The 25,132-nt window shown below is 40.0% G+C and overlaps 1 protein-coding gene across 6 annotated transcripts in view; it reads right to left on the bottom strand.

Annotated features, from left to right (window-relative positions):
• Nucleotides 1-25,132, bottom strand: part of CPQ (carboxypeptidase Q) — a 548,491-nt gene that overhangs the window by 115,295 nt on the left and 408,064 nt on the right. Inside the window, exon 8 of one of the 6 annotated variants that reach the window (XM_060610974.3) lies at nt 17,523-17,596. The exons of 4 other annotated variants lie outside the window; for them this stretch is intronic. In XM_060610974.3, coding sequence (XP_060466957.3) covers nt 17,538-17,596 — 59 coding nt within the window. In that variant the 3' untranslated portion in view covers nt 17,523-17,537. Of the gene's footprint in view, nt 1-17,522; nt 17,597-20,642; nt 20,753-25,132 lie in introns of those variants that run through there. One more of the 6 variants, XM_060610973.3, reaches the window with a different exon arrangement.

Here is a 25,132-nt window from a genome sequence, read left to right as displayed (position 1 = left end):
TGGAACATCTCTAGTCCAACAGTCAAATGAGCCACATACCCAACAAGTTTGCCCCATTTTGGCTGACTGGAATTAAAAATTTCCCCAGCCCTGTGGGCTCTGGGAATTGTTCAACCTCCAGCTCCCTGATAGCTGTTCTTTGCTGAGTGTTATAGAATTTTACCCTATACATGCTCAGCTCAGTATGTAATAAAAGACTCAGAGAGAACCTCATGAAGATTTCTGGATCTCTTTTTCTGTTTATCTCCCTCTTCTCTGGTACTCCATCCCGTAAACATAGCTGCCTCAGACTCCCCGAACTCTAGTCTCTGCCTTTGCAATTTAGCAAGACTACTGTGTTATGCTTGGGTTTCCTCTCCCTGCTCCATGGCCTGAAATGTGTCTCCAGTCAGAAAACTGGGGCAATCATAGGAGTCATCTTTTGTTTTCTTTACCTCAGGGATCATAGACCTCATTTTCCTTTGTCCAATGTCTGAAATTAGCTGTTTAATATATCGTGCACAGTTTTCTAGTTTGTTTGTTTTTTTTTTTAATAGCAGAGGACAAGTCTAATACCAGTTTCTCTCTAATGGACTGAGGCATATATTAGCTTCTTTTCAAAAATTAAACACAAGTCATTTATTTTCTGTTTTTTAAATTGAGATATAATTGGCATACTTACCAGCTTCTTGAAGGTAGAAAATATGTCAGGTACTGCTGTTGCTCCTACATTTCAGCACCCGATAGTTGCTTTACTTCTCAATATAGCAGACAAGTATTATATATGGCAGGCAAGTTAGTAGCACAAATTATAGAGCCAACTGCACTAAGTTTGAATCCTGATCTTGCATGTATCAGCTTGTAGTATATGCAAGGATATTTTACCTCTCTGTGCTTTGATATACCCATCTGTAATATAGGAATAATAATAATTGTAACTATCTTTTTGGCTTGTTTGAGCTTCAATGAGCTAATGAGGTAGAATGCTGCTTGGCATATGGTAACGCTCAGTACAGTTGCTATTATTAATATTACTATGAGTCATTGCCAAAAGGCCAGTTAGCATATTCCTGTACGACTGATCCTTCGTTGCTTTGAAATTTCATGCAGATAATCAGAGTGAGTTAGTCAACGAAATCACATGATATTGTTTCATTGTTATAATAAGGAATTATGCACCCCATTCCTCCCAGCCAATCGTAAGTAAGTAACATTAAGTTCCTAGGCTGAGAACAAAAGATGTTCACAAAAGCCACATTTTAGGATACAAGGGGATTATAAATGCACGTTGCTTTTCATCTTTCCATCCAGATTAGCAATGAAAAGGCATATGTGTTCTGCATTTCTAACAATTAGATTTTACTGGAGCTGCACTAGTGGCAATAGATCAGTAAAAGAACATGGCAGTGAATTGGATTGTAAAGTGAAGTCTCCTTTTATAGAGCAAATGATGGCCCACTGATTTATCTATGCCATAAATCTGGAGTTTCGGATGTAGGGTCTGTAAAAGGGCTGTACCTTGGCCAGCGTTACTTTCAAACATCAGGCTTGGCCTCTTTAGACAGCTGCTTTCAGACACATTAAGAGCTATTCCTTTGGGGAGATTCTCCCTGGAGCTTTGATGGGGTTCTTAGGAAAGAGGAGGTCCCAGTATTTACACTTGCTAGGCAAAGATTTGAAAATCACTTGTGTGTATGCTTAACTAGCCTGGATATCAGTCATGCGTCCAAGAATCAAATACAAATTAAAGTTTTAACATAAACAAATATCCTTGGTATTTGCTCTGCAAACCAGTCCATGTGCTACCATCATGACTGTTCTTCTGCCTTGGGAATAGTCCTTCCTTATGTGCCTGAAGGCCTCCCCCCACCCCCCGTCTTGGTCCTGGATTAAAATGGCCAGTTGTCAGGTGACCTCAGCAGAGATGTTGGCATCATCTGAAGTTCATGTCTTATAAATATTTAATGGTAGTCTTCAGAGGATAAAGGGATAAAGAAGCAATTAAAACTCACACTCCTGACTGGATACCGTGATTAAATTCAATTCTGGTGCATTATTTTAGTTTGATGTAGTACCATGGTGCAGGGGTCTGTATGCTATCACTGATCTAAATAATCCCCCACTGATGTACATGAGAGATCTAATATCAGAGAATAACAACACATCAGTCATCATTTCTGAATTATCTAACAGCATCCACCTTATGAATAATACTTTGAATTTAAATAATCTTCCTTTCATAAAAGATCAAAGCCTTTGTTTTCTTATCTCTCTTAACAGCATTTCTGTGAGGAAAGAAGGGGATGGATTTGTATTCCCCTGTTTTTAGAGTATGAGAAACAGAGAACCAGACAGAGTAAATCATGTGCTCGGGATCATATACTAATACAGAACTTAAGAGAAGCCTTAGATATTGGAGTACCAATCTGTAACCTTTCTGCGGGATCAGGGTTGGTAAAGTATTTTTGTAAGGGGCTAGAGACTAAACATTGTAGATTTGGCAGGTCATATAGTCTCTGTTGCAACTTAACTATTCAACTCTGCTGTTGTAGCATAAAAGCAATCATAGACAGTGTGTAAATGTAAATGAATGAGCATGACTGGTTATGATGACTTTGTGTGTGTGTGTTATGTGTCTGTGTGTGTATTTTACAAAAGTAGGTGGTGGGCCAGATTTAGGTATAGGCCATAGTTTATTAACACCGATACTAAATCATGGCCCATGTTAAATACTGTCTCAAGCTTAGGGGCCACTGTATACGACAGCAGAAAGTGACATTTGTACATGCTTCCTCCAGTATCTTCACAAGACGAATCTTGATCATCACAAGATGCATGCTCTACAGGCTGTAAACAACTCTCCATTTTATATACGAGGAAACTGAGAGGCTAACTCATTTATCCGAGGCTGCATGGTTGTAAATGAAGCATGAAGACTATAGCATGAGTCTCCTGACTTCTAATCTTTCTCTTCTGCTAGCTGTCCCATGGGAAATTCTTGCTTCTACCTGCATTTTGAGGTGAGGAAATTCTAGGATCTGGGGAGGTTGAATGACTTGTCTGGGGTCAATGATCTGTTAGTAACTGCCAAGACTAGACACACCATCTGTTGGCTTCCAGACTAGTCTTCATTTGTGAACATTTACATTATTTTGAACATTATTGTGAACATTTTCCAGGAAAAAAAGGTTTAACTAGAGAGAATGATGGTATGTCCATTGTATTTTATTTTTTTAAACTTCCTGAAATGAAACTATTTTATAAACAATTTCTTTGATGTACCAAATAGCATCCAGACACTGAATAATATTTTTTGATTCACTTTATGTTTTTGACTATTTTTTAATGCTTATTTATTTATCTTATTTTGAGAAATATATATATGTATATATATATATATATATATATATATATATATATATATATATATACATATATATATATATGGAGAGAGAGAGAGAGAGACAGCGCAGAGCCTGTTTGGGATTCTCTCTTTCCCTTGACAAAAATAAATCAGTCTGGATTATTATTTCTTTTTTAACGTTTATTTATTTTTGAGACAGAGAGAGACAGAGCATGAACAGGGGAGGGTCAGAGAGAGAGGGAGACACAGAATCTGAAACGGGCTCCGGGCTCTGAGCTGTCAGCACAGAGCCCGATGCGGGGCTCGAACTCACAGACCGTGAGATCATGACCTGAGCCGAAGTCGGCCGCTTAACTGACTGAGCCACCCAGGCGCCCCTGGATTATTATTTCTACTCATTAGTGACAATAGTGTAATCTATCAATTAACCTAAGACACATATGAGTAAAGAGGGCTTTTAGCTTCCAGTGTAACAGAAGGCATCTGCTCAACACAGAAAAGTATCCACAAGCTACCAGTGATCATCAGTTCCTAGACTCAACAGAGCATCCAGTTGCCAGCAGGGGATCCAAGCCTGGGAGGTACTGCCATGTTTCCAGACTCTGGATCTGGACCATAGGCCAAATGACACCTTCCCGAGATTTCTTAAGCCTCCTGCCATTTCTACCTTCCTCTGACAACTCTGGTTTTGCAAATTTGTGCTGACTGAGAAGACCTGCTCTGGATTTCCCAGCTTTGGGGGGAAGGAGTTTCTGGTGGTCCCATTAAGAATCCAAGTCCCTCAAAGGTTCTTTTGTTACCAATAGAATTAACATTCCTGCCAGGGGCTTCGCTTACATCACAGGTGTCAGCCACTCTCCCTGCCCTGCGGAATGTTAAAAAGTAAATACTAGAAGGATTCACATAGTCCAGCAATGGAACAGTTGCTAACACACTAGCCAGGGCTAAAAACCGCAAATGACTAAAAACTTTGGAAAAAGCAACATGAAGGGTTTTCAGACTTTTCCTACAGGAACACTCACGACTGAAAGCCTTATTCTAATTTTCAGTTACATCTGGTGACTGTTTATTTAAGACCTTGGTTAGAAAATTCAGTTTAAATATGCATCAGTGAATTCTGTTGCCATTACAGGCTGGCCAAACCCAGTAATGAGTCTGGCTGGCTTTTATTTTAAAGTCTGAATTAGCATATGCAGGGGACAGTTTCCCTAATTGTCAGATCATCCTAAGGAATTCAACACCCAACTTCCTTAGGGATAGATCTACCCCTGTCTACACTCCCCTAGGTCACCAATAATCTGCAATTCTGGAGACGTTGATGTCTCTCTTTTTCTCCATAATTCTTACTCTGGCCTTCACTTATTCTATTTCCTTGGTTGAGTCCATTACTCAAGTACATGTCATTGCTTTTCCTGTCTCCTTTCTTCCGTTCTGCTTCTTCCTTGACCCTTTCTCCCTTTCCAATTTATCTCCTGTCAACCTCACCCACTTTTCTTTGTTATTCTCCTTTTAATTGACCTTGTCTTAATTGCCTAATTTCTTTTCCTCTTTTGCAACTTGTTTCCTTTTTTCCACTTGGAACTTCTTTAAGCATTTTAAAAACCAATTATCACCATGTTGCTTCATTTTTAATAAACTTGATTTTTAAAGTGGAAACTCCATTTCCTTAGTGTGCTATGGCAGAGAGGTAGACATAAATTAATTAGAGCTGGCTGAGATGGGGAACAGAAAGCCAGTCTGAGTTCTGTGCCAGAATGAATATGAAGCAGGTGGCAAGGAGTATGAACACATACCTATATCCAGTTTAGCACACACTATACTCACCAAATATATACAGCCTGTCTGTGCCCAGAGAAAAATAAGTTTCTTTTCATTGAATGCCAAATGAAGGCTGTTAAGTCAGGTCCTGGTGAACCGTTTTTCTAAAATTTTTTTATTGAGGTCTAATTGACATATAACATTATAGTGGTTTCATGTTTACAACATAATGCTTCAATATTTGTATACATTGCAAAATGATCACTGCAATAAGTCTAGTTACCATCTGTCACCATATGAAGTTAACTTTTAGGATTTACTCTCCTGGCAACTTTGAAGTCTGCTCTACAGTATTATTGATTATAGCTACAATGCTGTATACTACATGCCCATGACTTATTTATTTTATAACTGGAAGTCTGTACCTCTTGACCCCTTTACCCATTTCACCTACTCCCCAAACCTCCTTCCCTCTGGCAACCACCATTCTGTTCTCTCTATCTATGAGTTTTGTTTTGTCTTGTTTCTTTGCTTTGTTTTTTAGATTCCACATATAAGTGAAACCATATGGTACTTGTCTTTCCCTGTCTGACTTATTTTGCTTAGTATAAGTCCCTCAAGGTTCATCTATGTTGTCACAAATGGCAGTATTTCATTCTTTTTTATGGCTGAGTAGTATTCATTACATATAAATATATGTATATCTATATCTATATATATATATATATATATATATATATATCTCACATATTTTGTATAAATATATATGTATCTCATATCTTCTGTATCCATTCGTCCTTAAGTGGACAATTAGGTTGTTTTCATATTGGCTGTTGAAAATAAAGCTACAATGAACATAAGGGTACATATATCTTTTAAAATTAGTGTTTTCATTTTCTTCAGATAAATATCAGAAGTGGAATTGCTAGATTACATGGTAGTTCTATTTTAAAATTTTTGAGGAACCTCGATACTGTCTTCCATAATGAATGCACCAATTTATACTCCCAGCAACAAGGCATGAGGGTCCTCTTTTTTCCACATCCTCACCAACACTTGTTATTTCTTGTCTTTTTGATAACAGCCATTCTAACAGGTAGTGAGGTGATATCTCACGGTTTTGATTTGCATTTCCCTGACGATTAGTGGTATAGAGCATCTTTTCACGTGCCTGTTGGCCATCTACCTGTATGTCTTCTTTGGAAAAGTGTCTATTCAGATCCTCTTCTCATTTTAAAAGTCAGATTGTTTTTTTTTAAATGAGTTCTTTCTATAAAAACATAGAAACCCTTATTAACCCCTTATTGGATGTGTGATTTGCAAATATTTTCTCCCATTCAAGGGTGTCTTTTCATTTTGTTAATGGTTTCCTTTGCTGTGCGGTTTTTTCAGTTTGATGTAGTCCCACTTATTTATTTTTTGCTTTTGTTGCCTTTGCTTTTGGAGTCAGATCCAAAAATTTATCACCATGACCAATATTAAGTAGCTTGCTGCCCATGTTTTCTTCTAGAAATGTTATGGTTCAGGTCTTACATTCAAGTCTTTAATCTATTTATGAGTTAATTTTTGTGTATGGCATAAGATAGTGGTCTAATTTCATTCTTTTGCATGTGGCTATGTGGTTTTCTCAACACTGTTACCTCTTTTTTCATAAGTTAATTGACCATATATGCAAGGATTTATCTTTCGGTTCTCTATTCTGTGTTACTGACGTATGTCTATTTTTATGCCAAATCATACTGTTTTGATTACTACAGCTTTGCAATATAGTTTAAAATCAGGGGGCATCTGCTTCCAGCTTTGTTCTTTCTTAAGATCTGATAAACTATTTAAAGAGAACAAATTCAAAAATGGTACGGAGCTTTTTGCAATTGCTATGAAGTCCTGTTTCAGAAATATGAGTAGTTAAGTCAGCTGAAGATAGTCCTACAGGGACAGTGATGTCTGTGCATTGGCCGAAGTACTCAGGTATACTCTCTAGATACCCAAACATTCTGCTAATATAAAATCTGAGTAACACAGACCCACTAGCTAAAACAAAATTTAGTTTCCCTAAATTTTGGGCCTTCAATAGCCTCCCTGAGTTTTCAGAAGGCTTGGAGTCACATCTGCTAAGATAGCTTTTGATTACAAAACACAACAGTTGGGCAGTGCAGGTAACAATAATTATCTCAGTAATTATATTCTGTTATGCATCGTATACCCAGGGCCTTGGGCTTTTGTGGAAACACAAGAGGCACCCAGAGTATCTTTAGAGCACGTGCTCTCTTCCAGTGAGCAGGTTGATAATAAGCTCTACCTGAAACAATGAGAAGGCAGATTGCTTCCCCTTTCATACCTTCTTCCTCCCCTTTCTGGCTCAGCAAATTTCAGTTGTGTTGCAGAGTGGAAAAGAAGGGAGAAAGCTGTACGTGAGGAGGGAGGATGGAAACTGTTCAGGAAGAAATCCAATTTCTGTCTTGTGCTCTGCGTATTTCAAAATGGAAATGATACACTTATTAAAGTGCCCATTAAGCCAACAATACAGGGAAGCATAATGGGGTTTAGGAGCCTGGGAAGGAGAAGAGGCAGGTCAGAGAGAGGAAACAAGATGAGGGCAGTATTTTTTTTTTTTTTTTTTAACGTTTATTTATTTTTGAGACAGAGAGAGACAGAGCATGAACGGGGGAGGGGCAGAGAGAGAGGGAGACACAGAATCTGAAACAGGCTCCAGGCTCTGAGCCGTCAGCACAGAGCCCGATGCGGGGCTCGAACTCACAGACTGTGAGATCATGACCTGAGCCGAAGTCGGACACTCAACCGACCGAGCCACCCAGGCGCCCCGAGGGCAGTATTTTTAAGGGAGACTGCAAAATGTTCAACCAGGGAAAACAAAATGCCTGCACACATTTCACTGAAGAGTGAAGAAGTACATCATCTCATACTGGCAACTGGCAATAGTATCTCTCTTGCAGCCACAGAAAGATCTATTGGTGTCTAATAAGACAGTGGAGAATCTAGGTAGTGGTGTGAGTTCCACAAAATGAGTTTAATGCATCAGGGTAAGGTTTATTAAATACTTGATATATTGACTTGATGTGAAGAATTATATCAGATTTGTGAGAGCAAATATGGTTACCTACTAGTCAAAACAGGGACACAGAGAAGGGAGGAGAAAAAACACAGAATTCCAACTGTGTGCTAGATGTTTCCATATATGTTGTCTCATTTAATCCCCCAAAGATACTGGTACAGTGGGTATTATCAGGCTTCATTTACAGATGAGGAAAAAAGGCTCAAGGAGGTATGTAAATAACCTAAGTTCATACAGCTGGTCAACGGTGGAGCCAAAATTTGAGGGCAAATCCCATATGGCTTCCACCCTGTCATGCTGCCTTATGAGAACAAATCTTAGTACCTTCCAGAAAGGAAACAAACCTTAGGGATCACCAACCATGTGCTAGCTACTTTGGAACATACTTGCACATTCTTCATCTCCTATAATTTCAGCTCTACCGACATGCAGACGATTTGACAGACAAACAGTGTGCAGCCTCTTCAAAAGATCATTCAAGTCTCCACCACTGCAATTACATAAATCTGGTGCCTACGGTTGGGAATACTATGAAATCCCCAGCATTTGACACCCCTCCTGAACAGGGAAATCTCATTTGAAAGCCAGAAGAAAGGTTTTGGAAAGAAACAGGGTAGGAACGCACAACAGATTTCTCAACTGTGCATGCACTGCCTTGGTGATGGATGCTTCTGCTGTCCCTACTGGGGCCAAGCAACACAAACATTAAGTGTTTCTGCAGACAAAATGGGCCTGGCTCTGGAGGACAGGTCTGACTTTCAACAATTGAAAAAACAATGGCACAAGGACATGTTTTTTAGTCGTTAGCAGCCTGGGTGAGAAGCCACTGGATAAATTCTTTTCCCAGGAATTTGGGCATCAGCAGATGATTGTAGCTAGTATTTATTGAGTACTTGCCTAGGGTGTACCAGGCGCTGTTCTAAGCACCGTTCTACTACTTTAGGTGGAGATATTAGAAAACTTTACCAAGGCCACTTGCAGCTGGGAATGGACCACAGACAGGGGTTTGCTCCAAGATCTGCCCACTTTGCTACTTCTACCACACGGAACTGGTAGAATTTTGTCATTATCAAGAGAAGACACTGCTGATATTCTCCCATCTGTTATTTGCTTTATATTCTACAACTGCTTCTCACTACAGATTTCATTCATTCATCTTCCTATCTCCCTCTAAAAGTATATTAAAGTCCTGTTTATGTTTCTCCCACTGAAAAACAACAACAGCAATGTTCTTTTACCCCATACCCTCTCTAGCTACTGCTTTTTCTATCTCCTCCCTTTATAGCTAAACCTCTTGGGAGAGTTTCCTTTCTTGCCATCTGTATTCCCTCATCTCCCACTCCCTTCCCAATCTATTTCACCCTCACTATTCCCCTGAAGTTTCACTTGCCAACCCCACCCTTCTGGTTGTTAAATCCAATGGGTATAAAAGTGTTTTTCTAGGACATTGGACCTGATTGACCATCTGTTCTTCTTGAGACTCTTCCCTTGGCTTCTGTCAGGGGGACACCTTCTCTTGGTTTGCCCCATCCCTGGATGTCTCTTTTCAGTTTTCTCTATACATTTCTCTTCCTCTGCCCATTCTTTAGTGTTCTCAGCCCTCCTCTTTGCCCGGACTGTCCACCCTACTCCCGTAGCAGCATGACCATTGAGTATTAATGACTTACTTCCCCACTGACCCAGCCCTTTCCTGAGACCCAGACACATATCAAACTATGTAAAGGACATCCTGCCCCCACCTTCTAACCTAAAACTCTTTGCTCCCTGCTTCTGTAAATGCACCACCATTCTCCAAGCCTAAAACCTGGCCTCATCCTTTACCTTTTCTTCTCCTTCACCTCTCATATCATATCACCAGGCCACAGCATTGCCAGTCCACCCACCTTCTCCATCCACTCTACCACTGCTCTTGCTGGGGACATCAGCACCCTTTGTCTGGTCTTCTTACCTGTCCCAACTTTGTCCCCATGATCCACGCTATCAAAACTATTGCCAGAGTGACCTTTCCAAATACAAAGCTCTCCTACTCTTTACTTGAGCTCCCCTTTGCTATGAGAGGTCCCTACTCATCAGAACTTACATGAAAGGTGTGTTGTGATAATGCCCCTGCTTATCTTTTCATTTTCAGTTTTCACCACTCTCTTGCCTCCTAATTCTCAAACACACCAAACTTCTTTCAATTCCTTACTGTGCCAGGCTCCTGGTTTCTGGGTGTTCCCACATACATCCTTTATAGGAACCACCCACCCCTCACCATCATGTCTTTCAGCTGACTGCTGGGTAACTCCCACTAGCTCAAATGTCACTTCTTCTTTGAAGCCTTCCCAGACCTCCAGAGCCTGGACTTGGTGCTCCTTACATGTGTTCCTACAGTCCCCTGTACTTCTAATAAGATGGCAGTCAGGACACTGTTTGGTGGTTGTCTCTTTGTGTGCCTATATCTTCTAGTAAACATAGGCTCCGGAAGTAAGCACTGACTCTATCTTGACTATAGTTGGACTTCTAATTCCTACCATAGTGTCTAGTGAATAAATTAAAAAAAATAATTTATAAAATACATATAAAAAGAAATATAAAAGGTGTTAAGTATTTTTGAATTAATATCTTCTAGGGGCTAGGAAGTGAGGAGAAAGTGGAGTAGCATAACCAGGTGAAGGGATGACCAGAAGGCAAAATAAAGAAGCATGGGATGGTAACATTCCTAGGTACTCTAGCTCACGTTTTCCAGTATTGTAGATGAAGGATTCTTCTGGAGTCCAATGAAGGCAATGAAAATTGAAAGAGAAGACTCTGCTTTCCAGGATGTCTTTCAGGAAGACACCCGGGATAATTGCCCAGAGTATATGATGAAACAGACAAGATGTTGGTTTGTTTTGATACAGAGCAAGAGAAAACAGAGTGAAGGAAACCTATAGGGTTGTTAGTCCCCCCCTTTTTGTCTTGTTCAAGATATTTGTCAAATTTAAGCTGACCGTTTCTTTGTCTCCCATGGAAAATGAGCAGGCTGTACTGATGGCATGAGGGAGAGCCATGTTTCTCAGTGCTTTCCCACACACCCAGAGGACTGAATACTTTAACATGGGCTCTTGAATGCAGCTCAAGCTCTCAACTGACTGGTGAGTGGTGAAACATGGTCTGAAGCAATTTATTGCTTCAAGATGATGGCAGGAGGTAGATCTGGTTAGAAGTAGCGTGGCTCATTTTGAACAAGGGATGTCAAAACAGAGGCTCTGCGCAGCAGCTGGCTCTTTGGAACATGGCCACAGACATCTGAGGATACACTTGCCATTTAGGGGCTCTCTTCTGCCCTGGGATACCCCTATTAATCTAGAAGGCCTGGAAACTAGGATGGGGGCCATTACTCTATTCTAGGAAGGTTATAATAATTCATAGGAGAGAATAGGTACTGAAGGATGAAGCAGTTGGGAAAGCTTCATAGAGATATTGGCATTTGTGCCAGGCCTTGAAGTTCTAGCTTCTAGGAGGGAAAAAGGGGAGACATTCCAAGTAAGAATTTTCCACATACTGTAGGGGAAAGGCATAGAGGAGGATTTGAACAGGGTATGCCCAGGGAATAACGATTAGACAAGCTTGGCTGGAGGGGCAGGCTCTGGTCATAGAATATTGGAAGTTGAGACAGAACAAAAATACCCTGCAGTGTTCTACAGGTAAGATCAATGGGGCTCATTTACCCAGCTTCAAAAGGCTGCAAATAACTATTTTTTATGTTGAAAAAGAAATCCAATAATTTGTATCACTTGCTGCTATGAATCTGATAAAAAGCTTTTCCTGATGACTGTAACAAATGGCCACAGGAGCCCTGTATTCAGCTGTAATATTATAATACACCCCAGGAGAGTCAGGTCATATTGATTTCATTGGGCCACTAGGCTGTCTGTACAGTATTCCCAGAGCTCAAGCTCCTTCACTGGGTTCCATTTTATTGTTCTATGTAGATTTAGAGAGAGCCAGATCTAGGGAAGTCTAGACTAGGGGTGTGCAGAGAAGATGGAAGCACAACTACAGTCTTTAAGAAGTTCATATGGAGGAGGAGATAAAATAAGATGCTCCAATAATGTAGGGCAACATGTCAAAGAAAAGCATGAATGAGGACACAAAAGTAAGAGATAGATACGGAGCAACTGGAACTCTCATACTCTGCTGGGTGGGAATGTAGACAGTGAAAAACGGTAAAACCACTTTGGAAAATAGTTTGGCAGTTCTTTAAAAGTTAAACATACCTCTACCCTATAACCCAGCAATTCTACTCCTAGATATTTTCCCAAGAGAAAAAAATCCACAAAAACTTGTATCAGAAAGTACACAGTAGCTTTAGACATAAATATGAAAAAAAAACCCAAAAATAAGCTAAATGAGTATTTAATAGGAAAATGACTAAACGAATCATGGTATATTCACATAATGGAAAATACTCAGCAATAAAAAAGAAGGAACTGATAAGGGAGACAACATTGATGAATCTCAAAGAGAGGATGTAGTACTAAAGAAATATGATATCCTGTGTTTTATTCCATTTACATAAAAGTTCAAGCACAGAGGCAAAACTAACCTCTGGTGATAGAAATCAGAATAGTGGATGTCTCCGGAGATGGGGGTGAGTTTGGGAGTTGACTGGAAAGAAGAATAAGGAAACTGGGATGATGGAAATATTGTATCTTCATGTGGGTGGTGGTTACACAGGTGTAAATGATTACCAAAACTTACCAAACTGGATGGCAATTCATTGTATGTCAATTCTATCTCAGTAAAACCATGAAAAAAATATAGGAGTTGGGTAAAGAACAGCTTCAGGGAAATGCTGCCTTGAGCAGGCTTCATAGAGAGGCTAGGGGAAAGGTGATTCAGGTGGATAAAACAGATAAAAGGTCAGGAGGTGGGAAAGTGTATTGTGGGTCTCAGGAAGGGCTATGTTGGCCATGAAAGGTAGGCTGAGGTCGTTACAATGAGTGGGGAGGTAGGAGCAGAAAACACTGGTTATATATTCTATAAGATTCACCAAGAAAGAGAAGGCAGGAAGAATAATAACTTGAAGGGATTAAAATGCCTAAGGAACTTTTTTTTTTTTTTTTTTATTTGTTCGTAGCTTGTTTGTAGGCCAAAGGGCAGAATCACTGAGGAGGAAACATTGAAAAGAGGAGATAATTTATAGAGCAAGGTTCTGGTAGACATGGATGGTTCACACTTAGAAAGATGGAGGAACCTGTGGACTCTCTGTCAGGAGGGAAGGTGAAGGACTGAGTAAAACTCTGAAGGGCTGGGGAGAAGCAAATCATGAGAGCTCACAATGTTGTCCTCTAATGTCTTAATATGGTGGGAGGAGAGATCTTCACTGGAAGTGACAGAGGTATGGCTGGAGCTTGGGGAGCTTAGGGTGCTATAGAGAATATTCCTGGGATGAATGGAAAATTCTGAGAATTATACAGCATGGATTGATAACGAAGATAACTGCCCAGGCTTGGGACTGGAAAGCATGGAGAATGAAAGCATATGGTGGCTACTGAGAACATGCTTGAAATGGGTCATGGCTAGAAGTGTAGATTAGATAGGGCAGGACCCATGGGGATTACAAAAAGGTCAAGGGTCTTGAAGTCAGGAAGAAGAGGAAAAGGTTCAGGAGGCATAAGAACTTTGGTAAGTTTAAGGTAGTGTTCATCAGTGAAGGTTGTTTCACTACTCAAGATGTTTGAAGGAGAGCAGTTCCCAACGATAATGAGTTCCAAGGTATGCTGATGGATGGGTTGAATGGTGATGACATTCAGCAATGGAAGTTGGATTTACTATAGATGATGGCAGAAGACGTGTAGAAAGGGACTGAGGAAAAGGCTGAAGTCCTTGAGAAAATGTGGCAGAGTGTCCCCACTGACAAATTTCTCTTTCTCCCTAGGTGAACAGGAAGTTGATCTGAACTTTTGTTACAAAGTACTATTTTAAATACTATATTATTTACTGTATTTAACTTCTTTTATTCTATGAAGGTAAAAATGCTTGAGGGTGTATTTTAAAGTTGATCTTAATCAAATTTTTATGAGTAACACATAAGTGGTTTCATCTTCATTTTACAAAAAAGTAGCTTTACATCAGTGCCCTCCCACAGCCTTCCTTCCAATTGGGGTAGGATTTGGTGCACAAAAGTAATTGCTGAAATCACTTGACTATTCAGAAAATGATTGCATTAGACAGAGGGCACAACATGTTATAAGTTTCAATATCTGAAAAGAAGTTGCACGTTTTCACACTTAAAAAATGAAATTTAGAAGTGCCTGGGTGGCTCAGTCAGTTAAATGTCCAACTCTTGATTTTGGCTCAGGTCATGATCTCACAGTAGTGAGATCAAGCCCTGTGTGGGGCTCTGTTTGGCATGGGGTCTGCTTAAGATTCTCTCTTTCCCTCTCCCTCTGCCCACCCCCACTCCCCTAAAAAAAAAAAAAAACAAAAAACAAAAAACAAAAAAAACCTCAATTTATGAGAAGAAAGGAAGTTTTTGTTCTTATTCATCTTTTTACTTCTTTCATTGATTTTTTTTATTGGAATAATTTCTTCAAGATTTTAAAAATCAAAATTCTTATTTTAGGACTCCCAGATTCCTATATCAAAAAATATATTCAAAAGGCCAGGGGAGCATTTTGGTGTATCATGAATCAGAAGGAAATGTCAGCAGAACTGTTTCTACCACTTATTGATTGTGTGTCTCTTGGCAAAATACTGCCTATCTGTGCCTCGATTTCCTCATGAAAAAGAAATTATGCAAGTGAAGAGCTATGCAATGTGGAATGTAAGTACTTAATGTACTAAAAAAATAGTGAATTGCTAGTGAGATTTTAAACAGAAATTAAATTAACAGAGGTGGCTGGGTGGCTCAATTGGTTAAGTGTCTGACTCTTGGCTTCAGCTCAGGTCATGATCTCACAGTTTGTGAGTTCAAGCCCTGAATTGGGCTCTGTGCTGCTGCTGCAGACCCTGCTTAGGATTCTCTCTTTCCCTCTCTCTTTGTCCCTCTCCCCACTCGTGCTCTCTCTTTCAAAATAAATTAATTAATTAAACTTAAAAAAATTTAAATTAACAAAAGAAAGTCAACTTTGACCTGAAATAGCATGCTGGCAAGGTATTCCTAATCAGGCATCTTCTAGAAATGAGTACTGATCAATGAGATGAGAACTTCCACACCTTCCCACCACATCTAACTTCTTCATCAGCATCCACATACGCTGCCTTCCTAACTATGACCATAGAAGAACTTTTCAAGCTTATCCCAAAGCCTATTTCCATACTTGTGTATTAGATCCTTTCCCCTTTTGCCTACTGGGAGAATTGCTTTGGTCATTCTTTTCTCTTCCACATCATCAATTTTTCCCCTCTTCACTGGACTGTTCTCACAAGCAAATAAACACATTATTTCTCTATCTGAAAAATCTTTTTCTCTACTCCATTTCTCCACAAGATCAGAGAGCCAGTGAGAGGATCCTTGCCCTTGGCTCTGTGCCTTCAAAGGCCACATTCTAGTCATTCTCCAGCCATGAAGTTTCCTATGGGGTAAGGCGTCCATTGGGACAAGAAGTGCTTACCCAGAGCTGATGGTCCCTGCATTGTAGACCATTCTCTGGATACCTCATACCCCAGAGTTCTCTGTCCACCTGGCCCTTAGACCCTTACAGGGTGCTCACAGTCCTCTGAACTGGGTCTGTTTTCCCTAGAGTGGACCATGTTGCCAATTTACTCACTCCTAGGCTTGACTGATATTCAAGGGACGGCCACTTATGGGTGTGTGGCCAGAGCTTGGACATGAAGGCTGAGGTGTCTCCACCCAAGCAGACAAAGCCCCTCATAGTATGGGATGGAGCTGGGAAGGGAAGGGGTTTAGACCACAGTCCCTTTCCTTGTGCCACCAAGTTATGACATGAACTCCAAAGTCCACGAATTCTATATCTGAACTTGATTTTCCAGGTCCTTATGAAAGTATATTTGTCAGTGTAATGGAAGGAACACATTTTATTTAATAGTTTTTTTAGCTTAATTTATCCATTTTACATGCTGAAAATATTGAATTACATCTCCATTTATTCTTTTCCCCCATAAATATTAAGGGTGCACCCTAATAAACAAGAAAGGATTACTTAAAAAAATATTTCCCTTTGTGGCAAAATTCCACTAAAGAATGGTCTATAGTCAAGAGCTCAATTTCTCTCCTCCTGTTCTCTCTTAAACACATTTGTGTCATCACTATCTATTGCACCATGTATTTGCTTTCACCATCTAATAAAACTGCTCTTGTCAAGGTCACCAATACTTCACCTTGTTAAATCTACCAATTGGTTCTCAATCCTCTTACTTGGTGTTCCAGCAGCATGTGACATAGGGATCATTCCCTCCTCCTCCTCAACATACTTTCTTTCATTGTATTCAAAGATTCCACTCTCTCTGGTTAAATCTCAATGTCTTCTTTTTCACCTCTTTGCTGATCCCTCCTTTTATCTTATCACCAACCTCCTAATGCTAGAATTGCCAGGGCTCAGTCCTTATGATCCATCCAGTGCATGGCTATGTTGCTGATGATTTCCAAATGATTTCTCCAGCCTGTACCTCTTCTTTAGCTTCGTACTCTCTACCTGACATTTCCACTTGGATGTCTAGTAGGTATCTCAGATTTCACATGCCCCCAGAGGAATTCCTTCTTTTCCAAAGCTGCTCTAATCATAGGCTTCCACATCCCAGTTTATGTCAACTCCAACTCCCAACTGCTTAAACCAAAAAACTTGAAAGTTCATTGGAATGAAAAAAAAAAAAAAAAAAAAAAGAAAGTTCATTGGAATGATCTTTTATTCTTGTAACCTATCAAGAAATCATATTGGCTCTACATTCAAAATACATCCTAAACATGACCGTTACTCACTACTTCCATTGCTAGTGCACCCTGGTCCAAGCTCCAATCACCTCTTGCCTGGACTACTCCAATTGCCTTCTCATGGCTCTCACTTTTGGACTATTCTCAATACCGTGTGACACCATTCAAATATGACAGACCAGGGGCTCCTGGGTGGCTCAGTCGGTTAAGCGTCCGACTTCAGCTCAGGTCACGATCTCGCCGTCCGTGAGTTCGAGCCCCGTGTCGGGCTCTGGGCTGATGGCTCAGAGCCTGGAGCCTGCTTCCAATTCTGTGTCTCCCTCTCTCTCTGCCTCTCCCCCATTCATGCTCTGTCTCTGTCTCAAAAATAAATAAACGTTAAAAAAATTAAAAAAAATATGACAGACCATGTCATTCTGCTCAAGACTCTGCAGTGGTTTCCTTATTTCACTCAGAGTCAAAGCCAAAGTCATATCTAGCCCTATATTCTCTAGTCCTTGATCTTACTCACATTCTCTCCCACGCTCCCTCATCTCCAGCCACACTGGTCTCCTTGTAGTACCTGGAATATGTCAAGTATGTTCCTGAGTTGGCACGTTGTGCTGACTGTTCAATCCACTAGAATGCTCCTCACCTAGTTATATGTTTAACTAATATCCCGACTTCTTTCAAATCTGTTTAAATCTCATCTTCTTAGAAATACTTATCCTGACCACCCTGTTTAATACCACAGCCTATCTCTAACTACCTCTGGCACTCCTAATTCCCCTTACTCTTCTCTACTTTTCTCTTTTCCATAGCACTTGCCACCTTCTAATATTTTATAGTTTGCTTATTTATTATTTGTCCTTCCCCTATCATCATCCAATAGAACTTTCCTCAATGATGGGAATGTTCTATATCTGCATTGTCTAATATAGTAGCACTTGAGCTGTTGAGCAAATTAAATGTGGCTAGTGCACACTTGTTGGGATGAGCACTGGGTGTTGTATGTAAGTGATGAATCATGGGAATCTACTCCCGAAGCCAAGAGCACCTTGTATACACTGCATGTTAGCTAATTGGACAATAAAGTATAAAAAAAATGTGGCTAGTGAAACTAAAGAACTGAATTTTTAATTTTAGTTAATTTTAATTTATATTTTAATTTAAATAACTACATGCAGCTAGTGGCTATCATATCAAGAACAGCTCTAGAATCTGAGTGCCATGAGAGCAGGGAACTTTGTTTCATTACCAAGATCTCCTAAACACCAGGCAGAGTGCCTGATGTACAGGTGCTCAATATAAATATGTTAATGAATGCATGATCAAAAGTCCAAGGCCAACTTTTCCAAGGCCTTGCAGTTTATCACTGGAAGAGATAGGGGCAGAACCCAGGAACTCATCACTTAGGAAAACCACCTCTTTCCCAGCATACCAAGGAAAGATCCAGAAGTCTGGACAGGTGCCTTCTGGCAGGTGTACCCTGTAAAGAAGCACAATGCCTAATCCTTGGCATCCTTGATTTTATAAACACATATACACATGCATATAAATTGGGGAAATAAGCAATCTCTCCTGCATAAAATCTAAACCTCCAGTCCCTGCCGATACGTAACCAACTCAGTTCATTTGTGGCTATCATCAGAATTCAGGACAGACACTCTCCACCCTCATGGTCTCGCAGAAGAAGGCTAATATAAATCTATAAACTATTTCACTGTTCCAATGGTGAGGAAGATGAGGGAACGTTTTATCATTCACAGATGAAAAGGTTGAGGTCACAAAATATAAGGTTTTATGCAACTGCATCCTGGAAACCGAACAAAATTACCGAATAGCTGTGGAAATTCATGTGGTTTTGGCAGAATAAAAGTACAATATAGGAAATTAAATAACCATAGAGTGAATGATATTTTAAAAGCTATTTTGGAAATGAAATATAAAATCAGTCTTATGATACCAAATCAGGAGTTTCAAAGTGTTTTCTTCCAAAATCTTATTTTGAAGATTCATAAAACCAATGTTTTCTGTTGTACTAGGGTAGTGAAGAAGTTACAAGTGCTTTACTAAACTGCAATAAAACTAAGGATTAGCCAATACTCTGCTCATGTTATATGCTTAATTTCTTAGGTTCCTAACAAAAGTAGCAGATTGTTATGTCTGTACTTTCCTTTAAAATACTTCAGAATAGGTTTGTCCATCAATGTTCATAGCAGCATTATTCATAATAGCCAAAAGGTGGAACCAACTCAAATGTCCATTGAGGGATAAATAGATAAACAAAGTGTGGTATATACATACAATGGAGTATTATTCAGCCTTCAAAAGAAATGAAATTCTTACACATACTACAAGATACATGAAGCTTGAAGACATTATGCCAAGTAAAATAAGGCAGACACAAAAAGAAAAACATTACATGACTCCACTTACATGAAGGACCTGGAGTAGTCAACTTCACAGAGAAAATAGAATGGGGAGTTATTGTTATTCTTTTATGGGTACCTAGTTTGGGAAGATGAAAACGTCGTGGAGATGGATGGTGGTGATGGATAACAACATAAATTCTAAAGAATAGCACACTTAAAAATGGTTAAAAGGGTAAGTTTTACATTATGTATATTTTACGACAATAAAAGAATAGGTCAATATGTGCAGTGTGATCCTATGTGTCTGTTACTTAGGTTAGGCTATAACCAGGTGCTGGGTTCATTCTAATCAAGAAAGCACAGGGGTGCCTGGGTGGCTCAGTCGGTTGAGCGTCCGACTTCAGCTCAGGTCACGATCTCACGGTCCGTGAGTTTGAGCCCCGCGTCAGGCTCTGGGCTGATGGCTCAGAGCCTGGAGCCTGCTTCTGATTCTGTGTCTCCCTCTCTCTCTGCCCCTCCCCCGTTCATGCTCTGTCTCTGTCTCAAAAATAAATAAATGTTAAAAAAAAAAAAAAAAACATTTAAAAAAAAAAAAAAAAAAAAGAAAGCACAACATAGGGGTGGTCTTTCCAGTTAGCTACACAGGTTTGTCTTTTTATTTCAATCCATAAGCAATGCTTTGCTAATTAACATAACTGGAAGTCACTAATGGGTTTTTTCATTGATGAAATTAATAGTCTGTCATGTAGCTTGGTGAATGTTAGAAATGGGCTCTCATTAGTGAAATTGAAACTCTTCATTTTATTTATATGTGGATTGGCAGAAATATTTTAGGGACACTCCCCACACTTGCTCCACAAAGGCATAAGAATTCATTTATGCCTGTGGCCTTTAGCCTCAGGGATGATGGTCCTGGCTAAATCTCTCAATAGTCCTATGCCCAGCGACGAGCACCGGAAGATCCTGGATTTCTGATGATACTGGCCACAAGGGTGTCCAGATCCTGCCCCTGGAATCTTCATGATGGCCTCAGTGAATAATCTGTGCAAATTTGGGGTCAGAACACCAAAACTATAGAGTGCTAGAACAGACTCAAGTCTATAGAAATGGTCACATGAACTCTGTGTGTGGGTTTATTTGTTAATAAGTGTTTACTGAGTAGATGTTTTATATGTGTTTATATATTTGCCTGAGATTTCTGTTCGTTGTGACCTAGTAGTGAAGTTATCAGCTAAGTAGGAAACCCTTACCTCAAAACTTCTTCAGAGGCTACCAAGATTTACCAAGAAGAAACTGAGGGTCATCCATGACCAAATCAGTCCAGGTCAGTTGACAATCACAAACACAGAGGCCAGAGGGAAATTCTAGTGTCAAAGGACAAGGAAAACCAAACCAGAATCAGATTACTAATCCTGGGAATATGCAATGGATGGTAAACTATAACATTTACCTTCCTCTCTGATTTTAGAGATAAAAATCTGAGGCTCAGAAGTCATTGAGGGATCTTTCCAAGTGCAAATGAATTTTATAAGCAGAAACTAAAGGGAAACCTTTGTTATTATCATTATTTAAGAGTTACCAGTTGTTGAGCCATTATCATGTGTGACACACTACTAGGTACTTTAACGCAGGATTGCTAATTTTCACAGAATCCTTGCAGTCAGTAGCATTGTCCCCAGTTTTCAGAGGAGGGACTAAAGTTCAGAGAAGTCATGCCAGCAGATGTGGTCAGTGCCCCATTTGTGGCCCCATGACACTCAGCATGCTTCACTAGATGTCGGCATCCTACTACAAACAATCTCTCAGGGAGTGGAGCAGGCTAGAAGTCCTGGAGATGATAGCCCTTGGATCAGCCCTTGGCTAATGATGAAAGCTTCGTCCTCCAAACTGGCTACCTCTGAGGCATGTTCTACTGTCTCCCAGATCCCAGAGTTCACTCAGAGGCTTACAGGAGTAGCCTGCTCAATAACATACTGTTTATTAGCTTCCTTCCATTTTCTGACTCATTTCCTCAGTCCCCATCAGCGCTTCTTGGAATCACCTTTCAAATAAACTACCTGTCTCAAATCCTTGTCTCAGAGAATATTTTGGGGGAATGTACCCCAAGGTAACCCAGCCAGCTACCAGGTTGTGGAATTAGACAAATGAACCCAGGTATATCTGCATTTGAGGATCGTACTGTTCTCCTACTTTACATATTTGAATTGCATCTTCCTTTTTTCCTAAGTAGAAAGAAAAGGAGAGAGTGGATATTACAGAAAAAACTCTTAAGTTTTCTAAACAGTTTGTTTGGTTAATATCTCAAGCTCTCATGTCCTCAAGAGTTTATACTCATGACTCTGCACCATAGCAATATGAAACAAATTATCCCAATGATGTTTAGTAATCTGATTAGTCAATGTGGCAGGTTGCAAAACAGCCCTCAAAGATGTCTACATTCTAGTCTCCAGAACCTATGAATGTTACTCTATATGGCAAAAGGGAACTTTGCAGATGTGATGAAGTTAAGAATCTTGAGATTGGGAGATCATACTGGATTATCTGGGTGGATCTAATGTAAGCACAAAGGTCCTTATAAGAAGGATACAGGAGTCAGGGAAGAAGGTGATATAATGGGAGGGCGGAGATTATACTGATGCGATTTGCAGATGGAGGAAGGGTCACGAGGTAATAGGAGCCACAAAAGGTAAGGAAATGGGTTTTCTCCTCAGATCCCCCCACAGAAGGAAACATCCCTGCTAATGCCTTAATTTTATCCCAGTGAAAACTGATTTCTGATATGTAATGTACACAACTGTAAGAGAAGAAATCTGTGTTGTTTTAAGCCACTAAATTTGTGGTAATATGTTACAGAGGGGACAGGAAACAGTCAGCTAAGCAGTACTGGTGATAATAATAGTATGTAAATTAGGTAATATTCATTCAGCCCTTACAATGCCTAAGCATGGTGCTGGGAATTCTATCGGATCTTCTAGCCTAATCCTCCCCAGAAGTCCTTTTGAGGGACTATTTTTAAATTATTTTTTAAATGTTCATTTTTGAGAGAGAGAGAGAGAGAGAGAGGGAGTGAGTAGGGGAGGGACAGAGAGAGAGGGAGATACAAAATCCAAAGCAGGCTCCAGGCTCTGAGCTGTCAGCACAGAGCCCAACGGGGGGTCAAACCCATGAGCTCTGAGATCATGACTCAAGCTGAAATTGGATACTTCACTGACTGAGCCACCCAGGTGCCCCTTAAGGGACTATTTTTAATCTACTCATTTTCTGGACAAGGAAGCTGAGATTTAGAGAGGTTTAGAACTTCAAATCATAGCTAATACCTGAACTCGGGTCCTTCTGGGCCTGAAATCAGGTTCCGACTAAAAACACCAGAGTCTTAATCCTTGGGATGGTGAGTGGAAGGAGGTAAGTGAAAGGACATGTGTCACCAGTGTCGCAGAGCAGCTGTCCCTCAATTATATGTTGAACAGAGGGGAACAGCCACACGCAGGATACTGAGGTTGAACCTTGGCCTCACCCACTTTTCCTATCACAGAACCTCTTCCCTCTTCCCCTCTGTGCTTCTGGAAAAGGGCAACTTAACTCAAACAGGACTGCTGGTTGGACGAGGATAATTTAGGAATTAGGTGTTTCACTTTTAAGGTCTTCTTAGCTTCTAACTTCTATCAGAATTGAGGCAAGAAATTCCTCCAGCAGCTTTCTTGAAATTGGGAGTGGCTTTGAAAACCCAGAAAGAAACACATCCTTCTTAGTTTTTTTTCAGTTTGAGTGCAGTTTAATTTTCAAAACAAACAAAAAGCTCAAATGGTCACACTGATTCTAAAACAGAACAGGATTTAAGGGGCGCCTGCGTGGCTCAGTCGCTTAAGCGACCGACTTCAGCTCAGGTCATGATCTCACAGTTCATGAGTTTGAGCCCTGCGTTGGGCTCTGTGCTGACAGCTCGTAGCCTGGAGCCTGTTTCTGATTCTGTGTCTCCCTGTCTCTCTGCCCCTCTCCCGATTGTGCGTGTTCTCTCTCTCTCTCCCTCCCTCTCTCTCTCTCTCAAAAATAAATAAAAACACTAAAGAAAGTAAAAAAAATAAATAAATAAAAGGGAACAGGATTTGACTGATTCACACAGCTAGATGAGAAAAGCAGGAAGTAGGTTTATATACCTTTCCCCCTGTTTAACATCCAATATCTGAGAGAGAGAGAGAGAGAGAGAGAGAGAGAGAGAGAGAGAGAGAGAATCACCAGTCAAATGAATAAATAGGGCCACATAAATGAAGAAAGCAATATGTGGGAAGGAAGGCTAAGACAGTACTTTCATCTAAGGCTTGCATCTGTGTATTTTAATCACGTGCACTAATACCCACTTACATACTTGCAGGCCATTAGCAGTGAGACGGGGGCTTCTTTGTTTGAAACTTTGTAAAGCCAACATTTACTCCAGGATAGTAAGTTTTCATTTTGCCTGTGCCAACTCTGACCTCCTGGAACTGACTTCTAGAACCCTAGATGGCAGAGAATTAATGGCCAAATCAAGACTCAGCTGGAAAGAATGTGTGATTGATTAAGTGATGTCAGCTTTGGACTCAGAATAGGGGAGTTGTAGGAATGCTGTGCATTTGCTGAAAACTTCAAAACAATTAACTGTGGGAAGAGCACACTGCCCAGATTGAAGACCATGCCATCATCTCTGAAACTATATGCTATGAATATGCAGTTTTCACTTCTGCTTCTTCCATAGTTTTCCTAACTGACAACCAGCAAATCTTACTTTTTGCTTCTAAGCATACTGAAAAACAATGACTTTAATTTAAGAATGTATTTGACAAGAAGTTCAAATCAAATGTCCATCAAGTTCTCTGAAGATAAGGAATATTATATGCACCAAGAATCATTAAAGACAATAAAGCTCTAACATTCCTTAACACAAGTGTTGTTGGGTATTACTCTAATAAAGTTCTTTATCAGCTCAGTGAGTGAATGGACCTTTACTTCCCACATAATAATTCTGTGAAATGAATGCATACAATTCATAATAATTTAAATCAATTACAAATTTAACTTTAAAATCACCTCTAAAACTTACTTAGGAATGTTAAAAGAATTTTCTCACTTGTTTTGAAAGTATCCAATAGGCAATCACTAGGTTTTATCTTTTTACCTATTCTTCCCAGGCACATATGGTGGTGTCATTCTATCAACCAAATTTCCCATTATAAGAAAACCAGCAGAATCAAAAGGCTACCCAGAATATTGTTTTCATCAATAATAATAATAATAATACCATCTTTTACATAGCTCAAGTTTGCAACTGTTTAATCTATCATATCTACTTGATTTCTTAAAATGTTTATTTACTTTGAGAGAGAGAAAAAGCGTGAATGAGCAGGGGATGGGCAGAGAGAGAGAGACAGAAGGAGAGAGAACCCCAAGTAGACTCCATGCTGTCAGTACAGAGCCTGACAGGGGGCTTGAGCTTATGAATCATGAGATCATAACCTGGGCCAAAATCAAGAGTCAGACGCTTAATGGACTGGGCCACCCAGGCACCCCTACTTGACTTAAAATAATTTTTTAAATTCTCTTATTTGAGAGAGAGAGAGAGAGAGAGAGAGAGAGAGCGCGCACAATTGGGGGAGGGGAAGAGAGGGAGGGATAAAGAGAGAATCCTAAGCAGGGTCCATGCCCAGGGCACAGCCCTACATGGAGCTCAGTCTCACAACAGCAAGATCGTGACCTGAGCCAAAGTCAAGAAT

The sequence above is a fragment of the Panthera onca genome, chromosome F2 (assembly GCF_046562875.1).
Source record: "Panthera onca isolate mPanOnc1 chromosome F2, mPanOnc1 haplotype 2, whole genome shotgun sequence".
In the NCBI taxonomy this organism is placed as follows: domain Eukaryota; kingdom Metazoa; phylum Chordata; class Mammalia; order Carnivora; family Felidae; genus Panthera; species Panthera onca.
Note: the sequence above shows the minus strand (reverse complement) of the source record. Positions and strands in the feature narration are given on the sequence as shown.